Source organism: Toxorhynchites rutilus, chromosome 2 (assembly GCF_029784135.1).
Source record: "Toxorhynchites rutilus septentrionalis strain SRP chromosome 2, ASM2978413v1, whole genome shotgun sequence".
NCBI classification, from domain to species: Eukaryota; Metazoa; Arthropoda; class Insecta; order Diptera; family Culicidae; genus Toxorhynchites; species Toxorhynchites rutilus.
Window position 1 is genome coordinate 200237304 of NC_073745.1, and position 25054 is coordinate 200262357.

The 25054-nt window shown below is 37.3% G+C and overlaps 1 protein-coding gene across 19 annotated transcripts in view; it reads left to right on the forward strand.

The window, feature by feature from the left end:
* The window catches only part of LOC129765174 (poly(rC)-binding protein 3), a 675323-nt gene that overhangs the window by 535018 nt on the left and 115251 nt on the right, over nucleotides 1–25054 (forward strand). For all 19 annotated transcript variants that reach the window (XM_055765109.1, XM_055765113.1, XM_055765108.1 and 16 more), the window contains exons 4-6: nucleotides 13268–13384; nucleotides 13461–13557; nucleotides 13634–13797. In XM_055765109.1, the coding sequence (XP_055621084.1) occupies nucleotides 13268–13384; nucleotides 13461–13557; nucleotides 13634–13797 (378 nt within the window). The remainder of the gene's footprint in view (nucleotides 1–13267; nucleotides 13385–13460; nucleotides 13558–13633; nucleotides 13798–25054) is intronic.

Below are 25054 nucleotides of genomic sequence, written 5' to 3' on the forward strand. Positions count from 1 at the left end.
AATAGTTGACGATTTTCACGCCAACTCGTCTTGGGAGTTGGCAGCATCATCTCAGCTAGCAGTGTAACGTTGTAAGTTTAAATACATTCGTCATTTAAGCAACTTTGCATATTTGAAATTCTTTTCACTGTATAGAATCGAATCCTGTAGGGGAACTCGGGGTAAGCTCGGTCCCTTAAGGGAAAGTATTGTTTTGTGAGATCTGAGGGCACATATTTTTATGGTTCCCTCACAGAATCACAGAATCAAAATATCAGTGCTTTTAAACGGCAATTTTGTAAGTAATAGTCAACCAGTAGTCTCTAACCAGTGCGGGTGGAACCGGCACTCCATGGGAGTAACACCGGCACCCTCAATAAGTCAATAAATATATTTGACACCAGCGGAACCAGTTTGAATGTGGCCTCCGCCAAATGGGGGGTATTCTGATTCTAATTCTAGTCTTGGAAGCACGTTTGACAGAAACTCCACCAACGATAGCCACTTTTGCAAGGGTTAGGTTCTCCTGGGACCCATGCTCACAATTCGATTTCATTCGGAGCTACGAGGCATCTGAAATAGATGGATAATATGTCCCAATAACCTTCAACAAACTGGAAATCACGCCAGGCTTACTCCACTCAAAGGGTGACGGTCTTACTCCAACAGCATACATTTTTCAAGGAGATTATTTCTATTAATTTATTGCTTTAACTTAACTCAACTCGAATCTCAGTGATATTTAACAATATAGAGGACAAACTGTAGAACAACGAAAAAGGATTTGAAACCTCGTTCAAGAATAAAAGCTTAAATTCCACTACCGAAAAATGTCATCCTGTTGCACATCATCGGCACTCGCGTTTGTTTTAATTAGTATTTTAATATTTGACGAATCACGATGGGTTGGATTTGGCTCAAAACGTCTAAAATAATAAATACTAACATGTACAGTAGGGTGCCAGTGGAAATGGTCATCTCGAATTTCAAAAAGTTACCCCATAAAAAATGTTCGCCACCTCGAAAATACACCCTATGCAAAATATAAGTTCAATCGGACTTAAGGGAGAGTGGCACAAAGCGGTCAAAGTTTGAGTTTTTTGAAAATCTAAAAATCACCCAAGAGGCGAGTAAAGGAAATCGGGGTTTTCGAAAAAAAATAATGGATGCCATATGTCTTAAAATTGCATGAAACGTCGAGATCTAGTGTCATCGCGAAAAAAAATTTTGTTGTCAAAAATCGGCACTCTGGGAGTTTTATTAGCTAATAGCTAATATATTTTATTAGGGTATATAATCGTGCAAATCAACATTTCGTAGCATGTCGAGGATGAAAGATTGAGATAACTATTTTTATTGGCACCCTTCGTTTCGTATTCCGAAAAACAAAACCAGAGTGCCGATTTCTTACAAAAAAAAATTTTCGAGATGACACTAGATCTCAACGTTTCTAGCCATTTTAAGATATTTGGCATAAATTTTTTTTTCGAAAACCCAGCTTTCCTTTACTTCCCCTTGGGTGATTTTGCGATTTTCAAAAAAACTCAAACTTTGATCGCTTTGCGCCACTCTTTCTTAAGTCCGATTGAGCTGAAATCTGGCATAGGGTGTTTTTTCGAGGTGGTGAACATTTTGTATAGGGTAACTTTTTGAAATTTTAGGTTCGATTTTTCCCATACATTCATTGGCGCCCTAATGTACAGTGTTCAAAAACATAGTTAATTAGAGTTTTCTAAAGGGTGTGTCACATCAAATTGCATCACGGAAAAAACGCTGTAGAAATTCGCCCAGTAGACCGATCCTTTTGAAAATTTTAGACAGTAAAATAAAAACTATTAAACAACTTTTGGCATTTTCTTTTTATTCATACTTCGAGCCCAAGCCCGTATGCTCGCACCTTTCTCTTTACCCCGTCCATAAGGTTCTGTACAACATCAGGTTGTAGTTTTTTTTGAACAGAAATCCATTTTCTCTTGAAGTCCGCCTCGGATTTGACAACTTTTGGGTTCTTCCGGAAGGCCTGCTTCATAATCGCCCAATATTTTTCTATTGGGCGAAGCTCCGGCGCGTTGGGCGGGTTCATTTCCTTTGGCACGAAGGTGACCCCGTTGGCTTCGTACCACTCCAACACGTCCTTTGAATAGTGGCACGAAGCGAGATCCGGCCAGAAGATGGTCGGGCCCTCGTTCTGCTTCAATAGTGGTAGTAAGCGCTTCTGTAGGCACTCCTTAAGGTAAACCTGTCCGTTTACCGTGCCGGTCATCACGAAGGGGGCGCTCCGCTTTCCGCAAGAGCAGATCGCTTGCCACACCATGTACTTTTGGCAAACTTGGATAGTTTCTGCTTGCGAATCTCCTCCGGAACGCTGAATTTGTCCTCTGCGGAGAAGAACAACAGGCCCGGCAGCTGACGAAAGTCCGCTTTGACGTAGGTTTCTTCGTCCATTACCAGGCAATGCGGCTTCGTCAGCATTTCGGTGTACAGCTTCCGGGCTCGCGTCTTCTCCACCATGTGTTGCCTTTCGTCGCGGTTAGAAGCCTTCTGAACCTTGTATGTACGCAGGCCTTCCCGCTGCTTGGTCCGCTGGACGAATGAACTTGACAAATTCAGCTTATTGGCGACATCCCGGACCGAACTTCTCGGATCACGTCTAAACTGCTTAACTACGCGCTTGTGATCTTTTTCACTGACGGAGCATCCATTTTTGCCGTTCTTCACCTTCCGGTCGATGGTTAGGTTCTCGAAGTATCGTTTTAGTACTCTGCTGACGATTCCCAGCATCTTACCGATGTCCCGATGTGACAACTCCGGATTCTCGAAATGAGTGCACAGGATTAATTCACGACGCTCTTTTTCGTTCGACGACATTTTTCCAAATTTACGAAAAATTGACAGTGAAGCATGGCCAACGTGATCTATACACTCTTATCTGATTATCTGATTATAAGCTGAAGATATAATTCCTAAAAATTAAATTTCTACAGTGTTTTTTCCGTGACGCAATTTGATGTGACACACCCTTTAGTAACACTCAAGGGGTGCCGGTCTTACTCCCAGTTCCCCTATATAATCGAGGAAATTAAAAAAAAAATATTTGTTTTTTAATACATATATTTTTTATAATTCACTTGTTGTAAATTGTAAGTTCATATTCATATTTTATATTCCATATTTTTTTTTTTTTGAGAATTTGAAGAAAAATGCATTTTCGAGAAAAATAAATTTCATTTTTTTAAATATTTTTTACTCAGTGTGTTTTTCAATTTTTTTAATGAAAATTGCAACACTGGAATGTAATTTCTGCCAATGGTCAGTCGAGTTGGCATGAAATTCGTCAGCTGTTAGCAACGATTGTGAAATAAGTTTAAGCACAGTTAATGTGTTGTTTTCTTTCCTGTCTGTATTTCTCTACAAGGCTAAGAGATAATTTCGAAATGAACACTGGCTTTGGAATATTTTTATCTGAAATTAAGCACATAATTTTGACATGAAAAATGTAAAGCATAAATGTACAGGGTCTTTCAGATTAAACGCTAACACAAAAAAAATCGAATAGCTCCTTATAAAAATTTTTTTTTCGCTCCGTCGATGGCACCACTGCATTCCCCACTTCGGGACGATAATATTCGGCTCCTCGTTCAGTCTGATCGGATGGTTTTTAGTGTCAAGATGTAGGGTAACACGGGGTGATTTGGTCATATAGGGTGATTTGGACCACCCCTTTATCTCAAAAATTACGGCTCGACTTGGATTTTTTATAATGTCATTTCCTTCTATTGTTGAACCGTATGTACCTAAAGTAAACAAACTTTGGTAAAACTTCACAAGTAGAGGCAAACGGTAGCATAAACACAGCAAGCACTTTAATCGTCAAAAAATGTGAGTGTTCCGATAGTGGTTTTAAGGTTTTTCCCGCTAATTAAACAAACTTTTCGTGTATTGTGCAGTAAAGTTCTGTTCGCCTACAGAAGAGGAACAATTTGATGTAGCGAAACAATAGATAAAATTGATTGCATTTTAATTTTTGCGTGTTGTGTGGGGCGACGTGTTTCTGTGGGGTGAATTGGTCCTACAGGTTTGAGACTTTTCTTTGGTCTAATTGATTCCAGATGCCGCTGAATTACAAAAAGAGGATGAACAGACAATGTTGGAAGAAGGAGGAGCTTGAAAGAGCAATGCAGGCCATCGAGAACGGATTTTCTTTGACAAGCATCGAAAGTGTTTGAAAATGCTCGACCAACAGTGAAATGATTCATGCAGAATTCGAGATGGTGTCAATCTAACTTTTCTGGTCTGGAATCTGGCCAAGACACCTGGTAACGATCCCAAAACATTGTTACTGACTGTAACATTATTCCAAAATACTTTACATAAACATAAGTATGTTTTTTTTCGAAAAACAAACACTGGACCAAATCACCCCACAGACGGTCCAAATCACCCCGCATCAAATTTTAATGTCCAAAAATCATCTCTTTTATTTTATGATATATTTGGTAAATTGAAGCTTTATATAATGATTAAACATTATTTATTGGGAGAAAACAAGTGTAGCCCAGTATACAATGTGACGTTTTTTATTCAGACCGTATTGGTTTGGAAATATTAGGCGATTTGCTTAGGTGGTCCAAATTCCCCCCTTTTCCCCTACAATTTACAAGAACGTGTATTTTTAGTGAAATTGTATTACTCAAGCAACCGAAGCCTTAATGAAACTTTGTCTTCTTATGGTAAGAATTTCAACATTTCTCGTCGACGATTACTTCCTCTTGAGGTACGTGAAAGACCGTTGCTTTGTTAATAAGCCACAAAATTTGGAGAAACTTAAAGAAGACATAACTCGGATTTTCAACAGCATCGAAGTCGTAATGTTAGAGTTATGCATGCAGAATGTTTTTCACTGTTTAAAACGCGTTATCGAAAACAGGGGCGGTCGCATTGAAAATGTCCAAAAATAAGCGTTATTTTCGTTTTTTAAAATAAAAATCGGTTCACTTTTGTAGTAGTTATAAAAATTTGTTGCGTGAGCGTTTAATCTGGAAGACCCTGTATTAAAATACGTTTGCCCGGTTAATCTTTGCTTTGAAATATATCATTGATATATCAATGCAAAAATTAATAAAGGAGCTACTCCGCCGGGTTGTGTTCAACTTATTATCAGAAAAATTACCAAAATTTTAACCCTTTTTTAAATATTTCTTTCTTTTTCATTCGGGATTATTTACCATTCGGGTAAATTTTCTATCCAGATAAAAGGAAGTCGAGTGACCTTGTTTTTCGTAAATGCTGCAGAATCTCGATGTGTTATAATACTTTTATCTGCTTTCAACGCATTATCTGTCTTTTTTTTTGTTGTTATCATATTTGAATATTTTATTCCATGAATTTTATGACGACTACTTTACATTGACAGCTTTCTTCCACGTGTGTGGTCTACGTGATCCAAATTACTGGATAATATTGAAAATCGAATTTGGAAGTCCATCATTTATACAAAATTATTAATTTGATTAATCAAGAATCCAATTCTATATATTCTTCATAAAATTGAAAAATATAGTACACAACGCCGTTGTCTCTCTTTTTTGCTTCACCACGAAATATACGAGTTTTTTTTTGAATATCAGTTAATGTATAAGTTTGATCATTTTAATGAGGATTATTAGAGTTAAATATAAAAATAAAAACCTAAACACAGAACGTGCAGGAAAAAATGAAAGATTTAGAATTTTTATAACTCGAGCATTTCCTAATAGATCAGAAAGATGGTTGCATCAATTGATAGGAAATATTTCTACGCATCTATCACAATTAATAAAATGTTATTTTTCCTGCGATTAGCAATTGAATAACAAACCCTATCGTATTCCGTACGCCTCGTATTACGAAAAAATAACTCCCAGTCCCAGAGAGTCGATTTCTGATGAAAAAAAAATCGGGTGACAGTAGATTTCGACATTTGAATCAAAACCTTTTCTTAAACTCATATTTTATGTGATTTCACGGTTTTCAAAAACCACAAACATTGAAGTTTGCGGCACTAGTAAATGAAGTCCGATTGAGCTGAAATTTTACATAGGGTATTTTTTCGTGGGAATCAACATTTTGAAGGAAGCTCCGTTCAAAAATTCGAAGGTCACTTTTTCCCATACATTAATTAGCACTCTACAGAACACGTATCACGTTTTGACAAATGATTAATGAATATAAAGCCATATTAAACTGTCGATTCAGGGAGGGTCTGAATAAACAGCCGTCTTCGGCAAGTTATTGATCACCTGTTTTGTGTTTCCTTCGACGTCCTCCTCCTTCTCCTCTCCCCACCCAACCTCTGTTGCGACACGCGAGAATGGTGGCAGAGGTGTCATTTTTCTTTCCCATATTACAGCCATGACAGTTTTAATGACGAAAAATACAATAAGCAGCGAAGTGAAGTTTATGTAGTGTGTGCGCTTGAAGGAACGAAAAACGGTGCGAAAAGTTTTTCCGCTGCCAGAACTTCGTATCGTTTCATTTCTGAGGGGGGCGAATTTTCTTCCCAGCATCCGAGCGAGCATCCGCTGTGGTGCGCGTAAAACATACCATATGGGATGTGGAGAAACGGTGGGGGTGGGATAGAGGGTGGAGGGAAACTGTATCGCGCTCTCGCTGCAAATGAAAATTAATATTTCGATTAGCGTCTTTTTTCGACATTGCGGCGTTCTCTCAACTCCCGCTCCTTCTCTTCTTGGGTGAGGATGGTGCGCTGTGGTGATCATATGTTGGCATGACGAAGGTGATGTGAACGCGGGGATAGAGTAGGTGTTGTGTCGGCTGGAGATGACGACACAAATTCAACTTACGTTATATACTTGCGGCGACTGAGAAGAGTAACTTTTTCCGTTTTCCAATTAGCGATTGTTGGGATGTTTACTTCTTCGTTACGATTTTGGGTGGATCCGTGCTACCGTTGCGTATTCGTGCTTTTGTGGAATGATGGGTGTTGACGTGAATCGCAAATCGAAGATTATATATTGGGTTGGGGAAAAAGAAATGTCGTATATTGTCAATATATGGCAACACTTAAACATATATTGTGTTGTACTTATCGCATCGGGTCATACTATACGGCTTTTTAAAGATGACACTCTGTACTACAAATGTCGTTTTGACAGTGTTGTGATTGTTCTTTTCAGTCTCAAGTTATAGCGCGTCAAAGATGGAGTCCACCAAGCAATAAATTCGCCATATTTCACGTTTTTACTACTTGCGAGGTAAAACTGCAACGAAGGCGGTCGAAAAAAATCGTGTAGTTTATGAATCCTTGCTTTCCTGGCCATGCCATTAATAACAAGCAATCAAATAGCGGCGAGACACAATCTTTACACAATTTCGAAGTATTGATTTGCACGATAATATACCCAATGCAAAATAATAGCGCAATTAGTTATTTTCGAACCGCGAAGTAGTCTATCCCGTCATCCAAAAGTAATATTAACCCGAAAAGAAGCAGAGCAGTCAAACTAAACATCCGCAACAGGAGCGGTGGCCAATCAACAACAATCTCAGCAGCAGTAGCAACAAACGAGTTTCAATTTTCCTGTCACAACCGAACGAAAATACAGCGTGTGTGTTTCTGCGTCGCTTATTCACTACTCATGCAACCTATCTAGCGACCAGACGACAGTGAAGCTTTCCAACTGGTTATTCCAAGGCTAAGAGTTTAGTTTAAACTGTCTTATATTGTACTGTTTTAAGGCTTGGGACAAATGAACTGAGAAGGTTTAAAGCCTTCTCAGTGAGATTATTGAAAACATTTTTAATTTATCAGTTCTTTCCAGAACTATTTTTCCAATAGAATTTCCGTTGTGGACTCACAAGTTCAAGTGTCCAGAGTCACATTTTTACACGTACAGTGGGGCAATTTTGTTTGGTGGAAGTGCCGCCTCGATTTTCATGTAGTCTGTTGAAAAGTGCTTCTGTATTTTTGATTACAGTGATTGAAAAATGTAGATGAATAGTGCAAATGGAACAAAATATAATCGCCTGTGACAGAGCGTGTGTCAACAGTGAAGGTGACAGCCGCGATAGCGTTCGCGATGGATATTCAGTGCGTATTGCATATTGAAATAAGGGAACAAATCGGTCGTGTCTTGGACATAACACCCTATCATGTAAAGTCATATGTAGATTACATTTTTTTATATACATTCGATAAAAAAAAATTAGAGGAACAGAGTGCGAAGTCGGAAATTTTAAGTGATTTTTGACATGCTATAACTTTGTGAAAAATCAACATATATCAATGAGATGCGCATCATTTTGAAGCTACAGGTATTCGAATATTTTTCGTACATATTTTTATCTTGGTGTGTGTAAGTTTAGTGGCAAGTTCAAGTTTAGTATATCGGCAAAAAATGAAAAATCGATTTTTCTTTGTTTTTTTAAGAATATTCTGGATTAACACAATTTTTTGCTAACCAACTCAATGACAAATTCAATTAACCTTATCAACCAGTTTTTATTTGGTTCCAAGAACGTTCCTGTAGGACCTTCCCCTACAGAGATACAGTTTGAATGAAAAATTACCCCTTCGTCTTTAATGATGAATAATTCAATTAACAACCATCGACCACAAATCGAAATGCAGTTTTGAAAACTAATAATTGAAATATTTAAATTTTTTGCATCGATTTCAAAAAAATGCCATAACAGGATTTTTATAGTGCTTTACAAAATTCACTGTAATTCTGCAAATATCGCAGTAAGTTCTAATGTTTACAGGCAAATTTTTGGCCTAGTGTATTCCCTAAACATCCGTGAACGTTTCATATTGATATGATCAGCCGTTTTTTCTAGTCTATTTTTCAACGTTTGGATTTAATTAGAGGAGCATTTAATCGCAAATCGTATCAGAAGTACGAAATTCTACGCGACTCTCAGAACGAACGATTCGTAACTTTCGTTTTCTTGCGTTTGCAGGTACAACTACTGTAAGGAGTGATGATACTCACACATATTCATACGCATTTCCACACATACACGCACTCTTCATCCACAAACACGTACTCCGCTCCAAACGTTGAAAATCGGCTTTTCTTGAAAGCTGAGATTTTTTTTACATAACATATCCAAAAATCAGAGAGGCGTTATTCTTTGTTCTCGAGTTAGGATTTTTCAAAATTAATTGATGGTCCGAAAAATCAATTTTTACCAGTTATTCGTTATTCAATTTTCAATTCACAGATTTTTCAAATTGAAAATATGCAAAAAAAAGTACCGAAAGAGACATATTTTGAGTTATAAAATTTTGTAATATTATTTCCATTTTTTGAGTAATGTTTTCAAACAAAATTCAAAATGTCATAACTCCCGAATAGTTCACTGTTCACTCAACAACTTTGTCGCCCGTCATATTTTGATCAGACGCTGAGATTTCTTTTTAAATGGTCAATAATTTAGAATACGCTGTTATAACCCCCGTTATAACATAATTGGTCATATGATAATGTAAAAACGGTTATGCGAAAGAAATTGTCGCTGAGCATTATGTATCACCATACAAAAGCAAAGAGTGAATAAGAAACAGTACAATAAAGTATGCTTTCTCTGTATATTTTTTTTCCCGCTGTTCGGATCGGTCGCACCAAATGTACATTGCACTGGGTGCCAATTACGATTTCAAACAAAAACATGCTAACCATCGGACCTTTTCAGAGCTTAGAAATAACAATTGAATAAAACAATTCCGTAGTCCTACTTTAACCATGCGTCGTTTCTCGTCGTTTTTCCTTTCCTTTTTCCGTCATTTTTCCTTAACACACGGTATGTGGGCAAAGTATTTTTACATTTTTTTAAAGTGTGTGTTATTTCTGTTGGTGGCGAAGCGTACCCCCATACAAGTGTTTAACGACGAAAAGTATATTCATATTGATGTATCGAACAATGTTACATGTGGCTGATTGATGGATTTTTTTTTCTATTATTGCGGCTTTGAACAACAAAGTTCATTCGCCTGTAGTCTTGAAAAAGACCAATCCATCAATGGATCAGTCCTGGGATTGAACCCACGATCGTTCGCTTGGCAAGCGGACGTGCTGTCATTTAGGCTACGGAGAGGATGCATTGCATTCTCATTCCGAGCGAGTGATTCACACGCATCTGATCCACATTGCTATATAGGGCAATTCCACGCCAAATTGGCCAAGAAACAGCAATTTTTTACCCGACTCTCTTCGATTTTTTTGAAACTTGGTACTTATGATGAAAACTACCATAAATCACAATTTTCATTATAATATGCCCGATTAAAATTACGACTTATTTTTGAAAAGGCGTATTCAAAATCATTTACCTTTTTTTCTAAAAATTGTAACTCAAAATCTAGATGATGGTTAAAATATGATGTTTGACAAAGTTGTTGGAAAATCAATTAGCTATTTAGAAAAAAATAACATTTAATATACACTTTAAAAAAATCTCACTTAAAATTTTAATTTAATATTAAAAACTTTTATATTTCAAAACACTCTCCCTTCGGTGTTTTGGATTGTTTTTATTGGAAAGCTGTTTTAATTTAACAAAGTTTGGCGTATAGTGGTGCCGTGTCGGACTCCACAAAAATGGAGATATAAATTGAAAATTTATGTAATTTCAGTACTTTGTGAAATCGTAACCATTCAAGAAAAAAGTTATATGAATAATAGAATCTACATGCGATTCAACATCAAAAGCTATGTATAACGTTTTATCCTAGGACTAACCGTTCTCTCCATTTCACGAAATCCGACATGGCATCATTATACGTCAAACTTTGTTAAATTTGAAGGGCTTTCGAATAGAAATATACAATCAAATATCGAAGGGTGGGTGTTTTGATGAAAGTCAAACGATATGAAAGTTTTTAATATGAAATTAAATTTTTGAGCAAGATTTTTTAACAGTGTATTCTAAATGTTATTTTTCCTAAATAGCTAATCGCTTCTCCAACAACTTTGTCGAACATCGTATTTTAGTCAGACATCTGGATTTTAAGTTACGATTTTTCGAAAGAAAGATAAATGATTTTGGATACACCCTTTTCAAAAATCAGTCGTAATTTCAAATGGTCATATTATAATGAAAATTGTGATTTTGGGTTGTTTCCATCATAAGTACCAAGTTTCACAAAATTCGGAGTGGATCGGGTCAGCGGCCGGTCGATTTGGCGTGAATTTTAACTATTTAAAAATAATATTTAAGAATTGTCGATTCAATTGGTATACAAATTATCAAAAAAAAATCTGTTCGTAGTTAAAATAGTTATTAGCTCTAAAACTATTTCATAAAAACGTGATCTGATTTGGCACACTTACTGAAAGGCGTAGTCCTACGTCACCATATAGCGAAATATAGTTGTAGATAGAGAACCATAATTAACTCTTGAAAAAGGCGCATTTACATAAACCAATTTATTCAAATAATTTATACAATAACTCGAAAACGAATATACCTAGGAAGTTGATGATTTTCACACAAAAATACAATATTTAGAAAGACTGGAAATATATAACAACTTCTATAATTTGTTTTAATAGGTTTGAGTTTTTGCAGGAAAAATTAAAAAATTTGAACGCTGATGAAACTTAAAACTTGTATTTAAAGTTTTATTATTTATTTTTCAGGTAAAAGTTATTGTATATATTCATATATCGTAATGCTTCGGAATCCGGATGGCTTTTTATTCCGGACACTTTATCATTATATTCAAAATCATCACAAAACCAAAAGATCATTGGCATGTTCAATAGATGCCACTGTACACATCAGTCAATTTAGTATAGTATCAGACATAGTATCTTGCTGTTGACAAAAAAAAGTCAAATATAAAAACAAACAAAACAAAAAAAACGAGATGTCCGGAATAAAAAAAAATACATTGAGAAGATTATTTCAAATCAGAAAGGATCAAAATTTCTCGTTCAGAAATTTCTTATTGCAGGAGTTTCAAAAGAGTATGTGAAAAGCCTGAAAAAAATGGAGCGATGATTTTCGATGTTTGACGTTAGGTTTTAGATTATAATATAATAACAATCAAACAATGGGCTTTTTAAAAATCAATAACTTATTCCACTCAAAGAAATGCTGCTGACAAAATGTGTCTGGAATTTGAAGCAAAAATGTACGGAATTCAAATCACGTTTAAAAAGTGTCCGGATTTCAAATCATGTTATAGTGACCACATATTTATTCATTACCTAAATATTGACGTGTGTTTTAATTCAAAATGATGTCTTATCTTGAGTCGTAAAGGGCAATTAGCCTGTGGAGAAAATATTACCGCCTGCACTGGAAGTATATCGAAAGTGTCAACCAAATCAAAGAGGTGGAGTTGGCAAAAAATTACTCCGTACTAGTATATACGTTCTACTTCATCAAAGTTATAGTTTTCCATGTTCAAAATTCTAGAGAACAAGATTCTCACAATGTACTGTTACTATGAACAGAATAGACAAAAACTTGAATTTCAAACTTGTACAGCACGGTAAAATAAAAACAGCTCCATTATATTATGATTGAAATATAAGTTATTTACACCGCAAAGTCGTTGCACGACATAGTTTTTTTTGTCTCCTATGTTTCGTACCATTATTTTCCCCACTGTTGTTTGTGGGGTTCACCCATTTCGCACGGATCACTCCAACAAACTACCTCTTTATTGCATTATAAACTCCAAACTTCACGACCGCAATAACTATAGCAAACAATTTTCTGCGCCCCGAACAAGATAAGTTGCTTTTGTCGAAAATGTTGAGAACAGAGGAAGGTAGCAAGCAAAAAATCGAGGAAAAACACTGAACTCCGCGTGTTTTAAAATGGGATGAAATTGTCTGAAAATTATGTGTAAAAACGTGGAGGGGTTCAAACTTTTTTCCCCACTCTCTTGGCTTTACTTTCTGCCCAAGTAGATAAACATCCTGTCGGTCGGAGCTGATGAAACTAGGCAGAAAGTGTGTGTGTATGTGTGCGAGGGAAGAAGAAGAAGCTCGAAACGAGGAAAGTTTACTGTTTAAACAAGTGATTCTCGTTTGACTTTTCGTTAAGTTTTCATCCGCCCGGTCGAGTGGAGGGTGCATTATCGCCACCGCCGAGGGATTTGATTTGTTTACCTCTGGTGATAGATTTGATTCGATTCCGTTGAACTCTGTTGCTCAAGCCCGAGGACACTAGAAGAAATAACCTTATTATTGAAATTATAACACAGTGTTTTCCTCCCTGGAGAGAGTGATTTTAACGTACTTTTTTTCGATTCTTTTCCTCTCTTTCACAGTCGGGTGCTAAAATCAACATATCAGATGGATCCTGTCCGGAACGAATCGTAACCGTATCCGGGTCCCGAAGTGCTATCTACAAAGCCTTTACATTGATCACAAAAAAGTTTGAAGAGGTAAGCGAGAACCTTTAATTAGTTGACTTTGTAACAGCACCCTCCTTAATTCCCTAATTTCCTTGCTTCATTGCAGTGGTGTTCACAGTTTCAAGACAATACTAATGCACAGGGTAAAACACAGATTCCGATCCGTTTAATCGTACCAGCGAGTCAGTGTGGTTCTTTAATCGGTAAGTCTAATCAATCCTATTCTGTGCTGTATTAAAAATCAATTCTCATCTACTCGTTGCTGTTTTTCACCAACAGGAAAGGGTGGCTCCAAGATAAAGGAGATCCGCGAAATCACTGGGTGCTCCATTCAGGTCGCTAGTGAAATGTTGCCAAATTCGACGGAACGAGCCGTCACGCTGAGTGGATCGGCGGACTCGATCACGCAGTGCATCTACCACATATGTTGTGTTATGCTAGAGGTGAGTGTTTTTTTTCTTGTTGTGAAAATACATATCAGTGTTTTTTTTTGGAGAAACTTGTGCAGTTTTCTTCAAATTATATTTGCTCGGTTCACTGGTTCCGCGACACAGGGAACGGAACATATTTGTGCTGTCGTGCATGTGGATCGCAAAAATTTGAATATTTGATAGAACTTGATTATTGGACCCAGGAGAGTAAAATTTTGCCAAATCATTTTAGACAAAATGCTTAGAAAGACAACGAATGTACTAAAACATATTAAGTATACTGTTACAAACGCAGTTGACACATACACGATCACAGGCGATTATATTTTGTTGAACCTGCACCATTTTTCCACATTTCTCACCACCTAAATCATTATTTGACATGTCATAAAACAACAACAATGTTTGCGTGTGCGCAAAAAAACGTAAGCAAACTTCAACAAACGGCATGAAAATCGGTGCGGTGCCCACACAGAACAAAATCACACTGCTGTTTGGAGTATCTTCCATTCTTCCTTTGCGCCGAGTAAAAAACATCTGTATGTGATATGAATTATGAAATTAACATTATGAAACAATGTTGTCTGCTCACTAGCTGAACTGAGACTGTGATTTGGAATTACGAATGGCGTATTTAAAGGAGTATTAGTTGCTCGTTTTTGACGGTATGATTAGGTAAGCACACAAATGGTCAGAACAAATGAAATTCCAATTTTCATTAATTTAAACCATGCCAGTACTTAGTGAATGGTGGCCACAACCACGAGCTGTCGATATAGTGTTAAGATCGAATTTGAAAATAAGAAAATATTTAAATCTTATTTAAAAATAACATACCACAAACAGAAAACCTAAAACCTCCTCTATATAGAACCGACACAACATTCGCACGCAATAGTTTTGGAATTTAGTCTGTTCATAAAACTGAGCAGAAATACACGACGTGAAGAGCAGTTTATTATAGTGTGTATATTTTTTGGTTGTTTTTTATTAAATTTTTTTAATTTGAATTTTGAGTAACAATTAGAAAAATTTTTCGCGATTCAATTTTTCTTCGACACTCATCAAATTGAAACACCGGAATGAAAGTGAGCTATTTGATAGTTCTTTCAATTTTAGCCGGTCATTTTCGATTGATCATTTTGATCTGTCAGAGTGAGGTGAATTCGGTTTATTCTCTGAACATCGATTCTTCTGTTTCGTTCATTCCGGCATGAAAAGAGGCACAAGTGGACATAGCAGTTACGCTTACTACTGAACCACTGGCACCGGCTACTAATTACTCATGCTGCACAAACTTTCACCTCACCATTTTCATTTGTTTCAGTGAGTTCGTTTCGAATACAACAACGGAACTTCCATTTGAACATCTGCTTGAATAAGTGAATGTTTCAATTCGGTCTGAAAATGAAAATTGAAAGCTACGCTTCAGTGTGAGAATGAATGGAAAAGACATCAAAATAAAAAGTGTGTGCTCGGAGGAGCTAAGATATTTTCTGTATTGAGCGTGAACAGAAATGTATTGCAACCACCATGAATAAGCTGCAATTTGAAATGCAGTTGGTTTAGTATTGACAATTTGTCAATGATAGTAACACTGTAAGGCCTCGATTTCATGCCTCTCACAGTCGATCATTAGGATTACTATTTGACGCAAAATGAGTGATGAAAGATGAAATTCTGACCACTTGTGAATCATTGTTTACCGAGAAAGATATCACGCTGCAGAGAAGGTAATATTTTGAGATAACCAGTCGCATCGATTTTAAACTCCAGTTTATAGGAAAATTGTTTAAATTTTACTATTGAAAAATGACTATTTTTATATTAATATTTTGCGTGTCTAACAACTCATGAATCTGTCTTGAATTGATTGACATAACAATCGTGATGATAAGAAGCGTGGAATTTTGAATGACTTAGTCCTATTTCAGAAAACATCGGAAAGGTTCGGGACAGAATCAAGAGTTTCTTGGCCAATAATAAGTGAAATCGGTTTATATTTCATGATGCGTTCACGGCAGTCACTTTGAAGTTTCTCACCCGAATTCAGAATCTGAAATATCCCACTCTTATAGCATTTAATTAATGAAGTTTTTTTATCCCATCTGTTTATTTTATTAGACTCATTTTAGCAATTCAGCTATATCAGAGCTGGATTTATTCGTGTACATTTTTTTCTAACGACAAGTTTGTTGTATACTACACAAGAGCCACTTTTGGCGTAAGAGTATTCCTGTTCTATCGATACACATGGCACCTTTTTTCGGCGTGAGAATATTCCTTTTGTTCGAATTTTTCACAGTTGAACCAACCACACCGAGAATGTTGATATGAGGCTTCCATTGTCGTGTTAGTAAAACTAATTTTTCTCGAAAACATGTGTTTTTAAATTTCTGAAAAAAAACACATAGCTATGTCCATACAATTTCCAACAAGTCACCCATACATCGGAAGATGGGCACCTTTGCAGGGACAAAGTTTTTCTGACAACAACTTCTTCATGTATTCTTTGAAAAATTACAATTAATGTTTCATTCGTAACATTTTTATGTATGGATCATAGCGATTTACATGTTCTGAAAACATTTTCTTTCTAGAAACATGTCAAGAACATGTCAAACGCGAGAATTTACACACGAAAATGTTACGAGAAAAACATTATTTTATCGGGAGTCTTCATATAAAAGTGCCTTATATTCCAGAAAACAAAAAAAATTAAAGTTGGCATCTTCGACAAAAGTTCATATTAGGCTGTCAAAAAAGTCCTGCGGTATTTCCTCGAGGTGTCGTTGTAAGCGCGTAGTTCTAGTTGTATTCATTGTATCGAGTCATATTATAGCTTGTTGGAAAGGTATTTTTGCGCGCTATAATATAGTCCGTGACAGTGTTTTGTTTGGTTAAGTCGTTCGTGAGTCGCAAATATGTAGCAAAATAAAGAGAAAATCCGACATATTTTACAGTACTACTATGACAAAGGCAAAAATGCATCTCAAGCTGCCAATAAAATTTGTGCAGTTTATGGACCCGATACAGTTTCCATTTCCACCGCACAACGATGGTTTGAACGTATTCGTTCTGGTGTAGAGGTCGTCGAAGATGCGCCACGCTCCGGAAGGCCTGTCGTCGAAAATTGCGAATAAATCGCTGAATTAGCCGAGAAAGACCGACATAGTAGCAGCCGTAGCATCGGCCAAGAGCTGGGGATAAGTCATCAAACCGTTATTAACCATTTGAAGAAGCTTGGATTCACAAAGAAGCTCGATGTATGGGTGCCACACACGTTGACGCAAAAAAACATCTTTGACCGTATCGACGCATGTGAATCGCTGCTGAATCGCAACAAAATCGACCCGTTTCTGAAGCGGTGACTGGCGATGAAAAGTGGGTCACTTACGACAACGTGAAGCGCAATAATGCCCAGGAAGGTTCTGCTGTGTGTTTGGTGGGATTGTCAAGGAATAATTTATTATGAGCTGCTTCCCTATGGCCAAACGCTCAATTCGGACCTGTACTGCCAACAACTGGACCGCTTGAAGGTAGCACTCATGAAGAAGAGGCCATCTTTGATAAACAGAGGCCGCATTGTCTTCCATCAGGACAACGCTAGGCCACACACTTCTTTGGTGACGCGCCAGAAGCTCCGGGAGCACGGATGGGAGGTTTTTTTGTATCCGCCATATAGTCCGGACCATGTACCAAGTGACTACCACCTGTTTTTGTCCATGGCGAACGAGCTAGGTCATAAGTTAGCCACAAAAGAGGCCTGTGAAAATTGGCTATCCGAGTTTTTTTGCCAATAAGGAAGCGGGCTTCTATAACAGGGGTATTATGAAGTTGGCATCTCGTTGGGAACAAGTCATCGAACAAAACGGCGCATATTTGACTTAAAACAGATGATTGTAACTAATTTTATGAACAAATGAATATTAAAAAAAAATACCGCAGGACTTTTTTGACAGCCTAATACATCACAAAAACACTGTATAAATTTGGACTAGTTGCAATTTTTTCAAAAAAAACATTAAAAAGTTGTTGCTGGAAAAACTTTTTCCCTCTAAAAACCCCCATCTTTTGATGTATGAACGCCTTGTTGGAAATTGTAAGGGCTATTCGGATATTTTTTTGAGAATTTTTAAAAATACGTTAAAAAAAACGTTTTCGAGAAAAATAAGTTTTAATTTTTAAAATAATTTTTTTTAGTGAAAGAGCCTGGCCGGGTAAGGGAGTAAAAAGTGCCCCCAAACCAAATCACCAGCTGTATGTATGGCAAGTATTGTATGGGCTAGTAGAAATTTTGGCGGTTTTTTTAACCCCTATGTGGTTTAACATAGGGTCTATGGTGAAAAACGTACTTTTTCGTTTATTTCACACCATTCTCAAAAGCTTCGAGATAGAAATTTGAAAAAAAAATACTGAATGTACATCTTACTATGGTGTATCAAAGAAAAATATCAACAAAATTTTTTATCAAAAATTGAAGTACTAAAAATAATATTGAAACTTTGAAATTTTTTTTCGGATTTAAAGATTCAGTACTACTCTAATTCATATTTGAATGTTTTCCTACGGTTTTTTTTAGATATATATGATTTTTTGCAGATTTTTTTCAGTGTTGCGCGGTACAAAAAAAATATTTTTTATATTTCCAAAGGGTCCGGCTGGGTAAGGGAGTAATAAGTGCCCCCTAACCAATTCATCAGCCGCCAGGAAAATATTGTATAAGGTACTAAATAAAACATTTTGGCAGTAGTATCATATATTTGAGTCCTTATATAGTACACCATAAGATCTATGGTGAAAAATGCACCTTTTCGTTTTTTTCAGGCCATTCTTAATAGCTTTGAGACAAAAATAAGAAAAAATACTGAAGTACACCTTATTAAGGTATATCGATAAATATCTTCAAACAATTTTTAATCAAAAAATCTAATAATAAAAAATTTTTTATTACGCGATACAAAACAAATGTAATATATTTTCTGGTATTTCGAAATAATGAAAAAAAACTCTGAGACCTACTTATGCTCTAATTTTTATTTAGATGCATTCGTATGTGTCTTTTTTTCTACATATGGCGTTATTATTTCCTGAATTTTTAAGAGCATTGCGAGACATAAAAAAAGGAAAAAAAATATTTTTCGAACCATCGGTTAATTTTGAAAAATCATAACTCAAAAATGAAGAAAAACACCTCTCTGGTTTCGACATATGCTATGTGAAAAATCCTCAGCTTTCCAGACAAAATATAGTCCCGAGATTATGGAGGATTTTTCACAGGTAGGTAGGTCTTGTTAGATTCTTGACAAACCAAGGATTTGACCATCAAGCGTAGAAAAACGGGTTATTTCGTGATCCATCCGCAACAGACGGAACGCGAAACACGAGAAAACTCGTGAGCGGTCCGCAATGTGTTAAAAACTAAACAACGTCGGGTGGATAAAAGCGAAAAAAAGTAGAAGGGTCTGAGCCTAGGTGCACGAACGGAAAGTTGACGTTGGACTTTGAGGGCAATTGCTTTTGGGTTTGCGTTCCTCTGACTGTTCAGAAATTCGTAGAAAAACCGTTTGTTATATGAACTAACTGAACTTCAAACGAACTGATGAATTGCAGTGGTAGAAAGAATCCGGAATCATTAATTGTTAACGATTTCTATTTTCAATAGGAAACTGTTGAAAAAAAATCAGATAGATATTCCAACATTAACACGAAAAACTCGATATTCTCCCAGAAATTAAAGACGTAGTCCTACGTAAAAATCGTACCAACTGTCATCATCGATTGAATCGTTCGAATGGTTCATCGCGAATTTCTCGTATGTGGTTTGATCATCCGCGGTGGATTTAATATGACGATAGAATGCTATGAAATATGGCATTGCTTACTCGTGGCTTTTCCGCCAAAAACAAAATGAATGTCACTGGATAATCGCCCCATTCACCTGATCTTCCGCCATGTTACTTTTATACATTCTTACAAAATAAAGTTTCCGAAAGTCTTCGAGGAGTTTTTCAAATACTGACCCTTGATACTATTTTTGAAAAGTATGTAGGGGAGGTGGGGGTAAAACGGATATGTTAAGAAGAACTTCAATTATATCTTTGGAAACTCATGTTTCCCAAATTTTTGATATAGTTTCTTGCAATTCAATATACTGTTTTTCTACCTAATTGGTCAAATATTTTACAAAAAAGTGTTTTTCAATGATTATTACTGAAATTAAAACAGACCGAAAAGTACAACTTTTTTTTCGATGCGGGTAATATGGACAGGTTTGTAATATATGAAGCGTAGAGGTTTATCGATCGCGAGAGGAATAATTTTATTCAACCAAGGTCTGGACTCATCACGAATGTCCGTTAAATGATGAAAAAATCGAATTAATCCACCTAGAAGTGATATCGTGCATTTCACCAGTATAAACGGACAGACCCTCAAGTATTTTGCTTTTGGTTCCAGTCTGCTTCTAAACAGCCCACATTTGGCGATTTGATTTCCATTTATAGACGCAGGGCATTCCTTATAGATTAAACTGACTTTTCACAGTGCATCTCACTCTCACTGGCCGTTTTACCCCATCAGTACAATTATTTTCCAAAATCATACATTTTCCACTCAAAAATGAATTTACTTTTCCGTATCTACCTAATATCGCTTCTCTGTTAACTCACAAACCAAAATATAACCATCAGCGAATTGAGTTTTGATATTAAACCACTCAAAATGCTTAATATCGAAGCAGCTAAAACTACATCCCCACGCGGAGTCATGAATGATTTTCGGTTTTTTTTTCGGTTCCCTGTTCCACTTTTGATTAGTATTCATTGCCATAGGGTGGCTTAAATATTGTAGAATAACATGTAGAAGGTGTTCTCATTAACAGAAATTTGAAATTCAAAATGTAAATATACAAATCACTCACCTATCCATTTTAACCCCACTGTCCGTATTACCCGCGGTTCCCCTATGTTATACGTTTTTACCCAAGCCTTAGGCTGCATTACAAGGTCCGAAGTCCAATATGATGTTCTATTCCGGGATACTACAATATACAGGAGTGTTAGTCAATAGAATAACAATCAATATCAATAACCTGACATTTGTGTTACGCGTTCTGTTGAATGGATCTCATGTTCATTAGAGTCACACATATCTTTTTTTTCCGAAATTTATTAGTTCAAGATGCAGAGTCATCAACTGTTTTTCAATATTGGGATGACATTATCACAGGAAAGTAACTAACCCTCGCAGAAAGGTGAATAAAATAGAGTCTAACTAACTCTCTCCGCCGCGGAGGACAAAGTTCAAAATTGGCTGAATGCATAATCATGCGATCCAACGATAGACGACGCTTAATCTGCAATCAGCGGAAACTAGTAGTAGTTAATTAGTGTAATTTACATTCGAATGCTACGAATTCGCGATTTACATTGTCTGCTTCTGCTGCCGCTCCGTCCCATAGAGCCTTCAAGCAACTATTCAACTCATGAAAAAGCGGTATTTTTATACGCAGAGCTTTTTACCTCCAACAACCTGAGCATTGCATAAATCTTCTTAGTTCCCCCACCGTTAGAAACTTACTCAACGGCTTCTGGCAGCAGGCTTTTATCAACGGAAGAACTATTATCTTTTCACTCCGTGCAGCTTTGGCTGCAATTTGAATTACAATTCACTCTCTTGGGATGCGCCACCAATCGCACAGGATGCTGCTGCTGCTGCTGCTGCTGTGCATGTGCATTGAATCTACTTTCCATGAAGCGAGGAAAATACCTTCACTCTGGGGGATTTTCCACCTTCTTACGGGTGCAATTTTCGATTCATTCCGCGCTCGAAACAAAAGCCGACTGCCGCTTTTCTTCTGCTAATGTAGATCACCGTACGAGAGCAAATAGTATCTGATTGTAAAATTCAATTGTACCGAGGTTAGTGCTTTCGATCTGAGATAACGCGGTGTCTTGATAGAAGCTGAAAGAGGGAAGTCAGTGCGAAAGCAGCTAAAGTGTTTCTAAAAATGTCAAATGTCACCTCGTTACGAACCGGCAGAAAAAAAAAATAATCTAAACCGGGTCCCAAATGGCATCCCCGATTACCAGCCCTTATTCGCCGGTTTTGCGGTTCCACAGTGTGGAAAATGGAAGAAAATTATCTTCCTGGTTGGAGCTTTTCATTTGTTCCCCACCAACGAGCCGAGCGCGCCGCACCCCGCTACTGCACAAAGGATGGCTCGAAAAGGGACAGCCAAGCAGGACGCGAAATCCGCTTAGTGTTAATTCTTAATTTATTTAATGAAGTAATTTTTTGGGAAACGGAAGGGCGGAAAAACTTCCGACCATACAGGAGAGAAAGAGAGCCCGCAATAGAGAAAATAAAAACAGCACAAAACGAGGAGGGGATAATAAGAATCACTCCCGCAGGACTGCGCTGCTCTTGGTGGGGAAGTTTTGCGCTATTGGGTTGTCGGAAAATTGCTTTCGACGCGGGTAATTTCTCTTCTTCGCCACGCTACCTGAAAAAATCTTCTTCATGAGAAACCCATTTCAGACAGTTGGTCCCGATAATAGTCAACAATTGGAACAGAGAATGGAGGCCCTCGCGGTACAAACAAGTTTAATGACATTCGGGACATTTGGTGGGATTCGGTAGAGTCCTCTTTTCCACCGCCACCGATCATGGCAAGGTATTCTAATTATAAGTTCGGAAATAGCTACCCCTAGGAGTAACCCATACAACCGGAAGTTAGGGAACTAAACCCACCAACCGCTTTGTTTCCCATTGACCGCAGCGCCTTCACTCATATTGCTACAATCGATGCTATTGGAGGAGGGCTTCTGAAAGTTCAATTCCAGAATGTTCTTTTGTGTTTCCGCTCTACTCGGTTTCATCAGCATTCTCTGTGCAGCTTCTAACTGCAGCCAATCGCACCACGAACTATGTGTATGCACTATGCAGCAGCCACGACCTAGGGAAGTTTGCATATGCTCCGCAATGTGCTGCTCTATATATCGATGGGGGCAGACAGAGCGAAGCTTTATCAATTCATTAACAGTGATTCCCGCACTCTCGTCGGATATGGGAAAAAGTTACTCTTCTCGGTGTTGCGAAAGCCTATGTATGCAACGGAGCTTTTCCCGAATCGGCCAAATTGGTTTGCTCGTACACATGGTTAAAGTTCGACTCAAAGTGTATCTTCATCATAAAAGGCTCACTTGAGAATTGCCTTCACGTTCGGGCATGTTTATGTGCACGTTTACAGGATGTTGTTACCATAATACTTGTAAATCTGATAATAGACAGACAATTTAATATTGAGAAAATTTAATGCATTTTCTTCCACTCAAATTTCAATTTCGCAGATCTCTCATGCTTATCTGTTTTTTTTTATTCGACTTATTCATAGAAAACATCGCCTAAAATAGCAGTTCGATTTTTATTCAGTCTTCGGAATCAACGTTGCAATATGACCCATTCCAGCGTGACGTGACAACGGTTTGACTCACCACAAACAGGTTTTATTCTCGTTTTCATGTATAAATCACACGATTTCCAAATGGTAAACGATTTTAAAGTGAAATTGAGAAAATTTTCTACAAGAATCTTCAGTTGAAGAATTTTTTTTCAGTTGAATTCGCTTGTTGCCAGCCCAATGCTTTTGTGACGTGACAACACCTGTCTTTTTGCGGGTTCCGACTTTTGAACATCAATGTTGTATTTTCAGTTCCGTTTCAAAACATACAAATAAACTTTGTTCTATGATTTGTTAATGAAATATGAACGTTGATTCCTGTATACTCAGTTTTTCAAAAAACTCGTAAGCACATGCATTTTGTGACGTGACAACGCGCTCTGTGCGAATAAACAGTCTTCACGAAGAATACCTGTGCAAGGGCGTTTATGTTTGCGTGTTGAAGATGACTTTGTCTTTGCATTGACTTTGATCGTTGATCGTTGATCGTAGATGTTTGCGTGTGCATTTGTATGTGCACTTTCTTTGTATAACTCCACACATGTCGCTCTAAGAACATCCCCACCAGTTGCTAAATTCGGTTTCTAAAAACGATTAGGTACCCCTTCACCATAACTTGGCAACCACACCGGGAGTTGCCATTCGGGTGAGTAAAATAAAAACGCACCCCAAAGTAGCAGTCGGTTCATAAATTTAGCAACGCAGTAGTTACTTCATCGCAAGGTTGCTATTTGCAGCAAAAGTCGGAATTTTGTTTTGATTCATTCCGTTCTGCGATGATTATGATTAGGTTGTTGTATAAAATAGTGATTTTTGCTTTTCTTTCCACGACGCGTGATTTTCTCAAATCTTGAGCTTGAGCTTGAGCTTGGGTAGACTGTACAATTCGTAGTTGCTCTCCGTGATTGACCTGAACCAACCAAATTGCACAAAGAACACACAGAATGACGCTTGGGACTAGCAAATCATTCTCGTTGTGCAATTTTCGGTGATTCGAGCTTTAAATGGTCTATAGCGACGCTGGCCACGTCCTTACAGTCACCAGAGGAAGGTAAGGAACGTTAGTATGATATTCGCCGCCCGAAGGCCAGAAGGGTCGCCTCTATAGCATGGTTCCCTAGCGTTTATCATGGAAGGGATAGTTGTTAGTGGGAATGGTTAAGAAAAATCAGGATTTACTGCGGTAAGTGATGTGATTATGTATATGTGAAAATTGACCTCTCGACAAAACAAAAATCCGAAAATCTTATGTGTTACAACACGCGGCAGAGATTATCTTTAGGTATCCTGAGAAGGAAAACCTGTAAAATCGATACATTTTATATAAAATATTATAATAATATATTCTAGTATTCATTGCTGGTAATTTTCATCGAAAGTCAATCGCGCTGGCGGAGATTAAATTGTGGGAAACCTGAGAAGGTAACCGAGAAAACTCCTCCAAGGCCAACCGATCCGGCGATATGTTCCGTTATTCATCACACCTACTCTGAGCCTGATCACGAACATAACCTCGGTGAAAACGAGATGAAGTGTATATAACCTTGCATACAAATCATCTCGCCCTCACCACGCAGTGACGCTCGTAATGAGACTCTCTATATCACACTTCGATCGCGACGACGGAAAGTTATTTTTGGGAAACCTGAGAAGGTCACCGTATAAACCAAAATGCAAAATTGAAGCACCAAATCTCAAGTCTAAAAAGAAAAAAAACAAGAATCCAGCTTTCAACTCTCAATACGAGACCGCATGCTGTCACCGGAATACGAATCCAACAGTAACATCCATCACACCAGCTCCCAC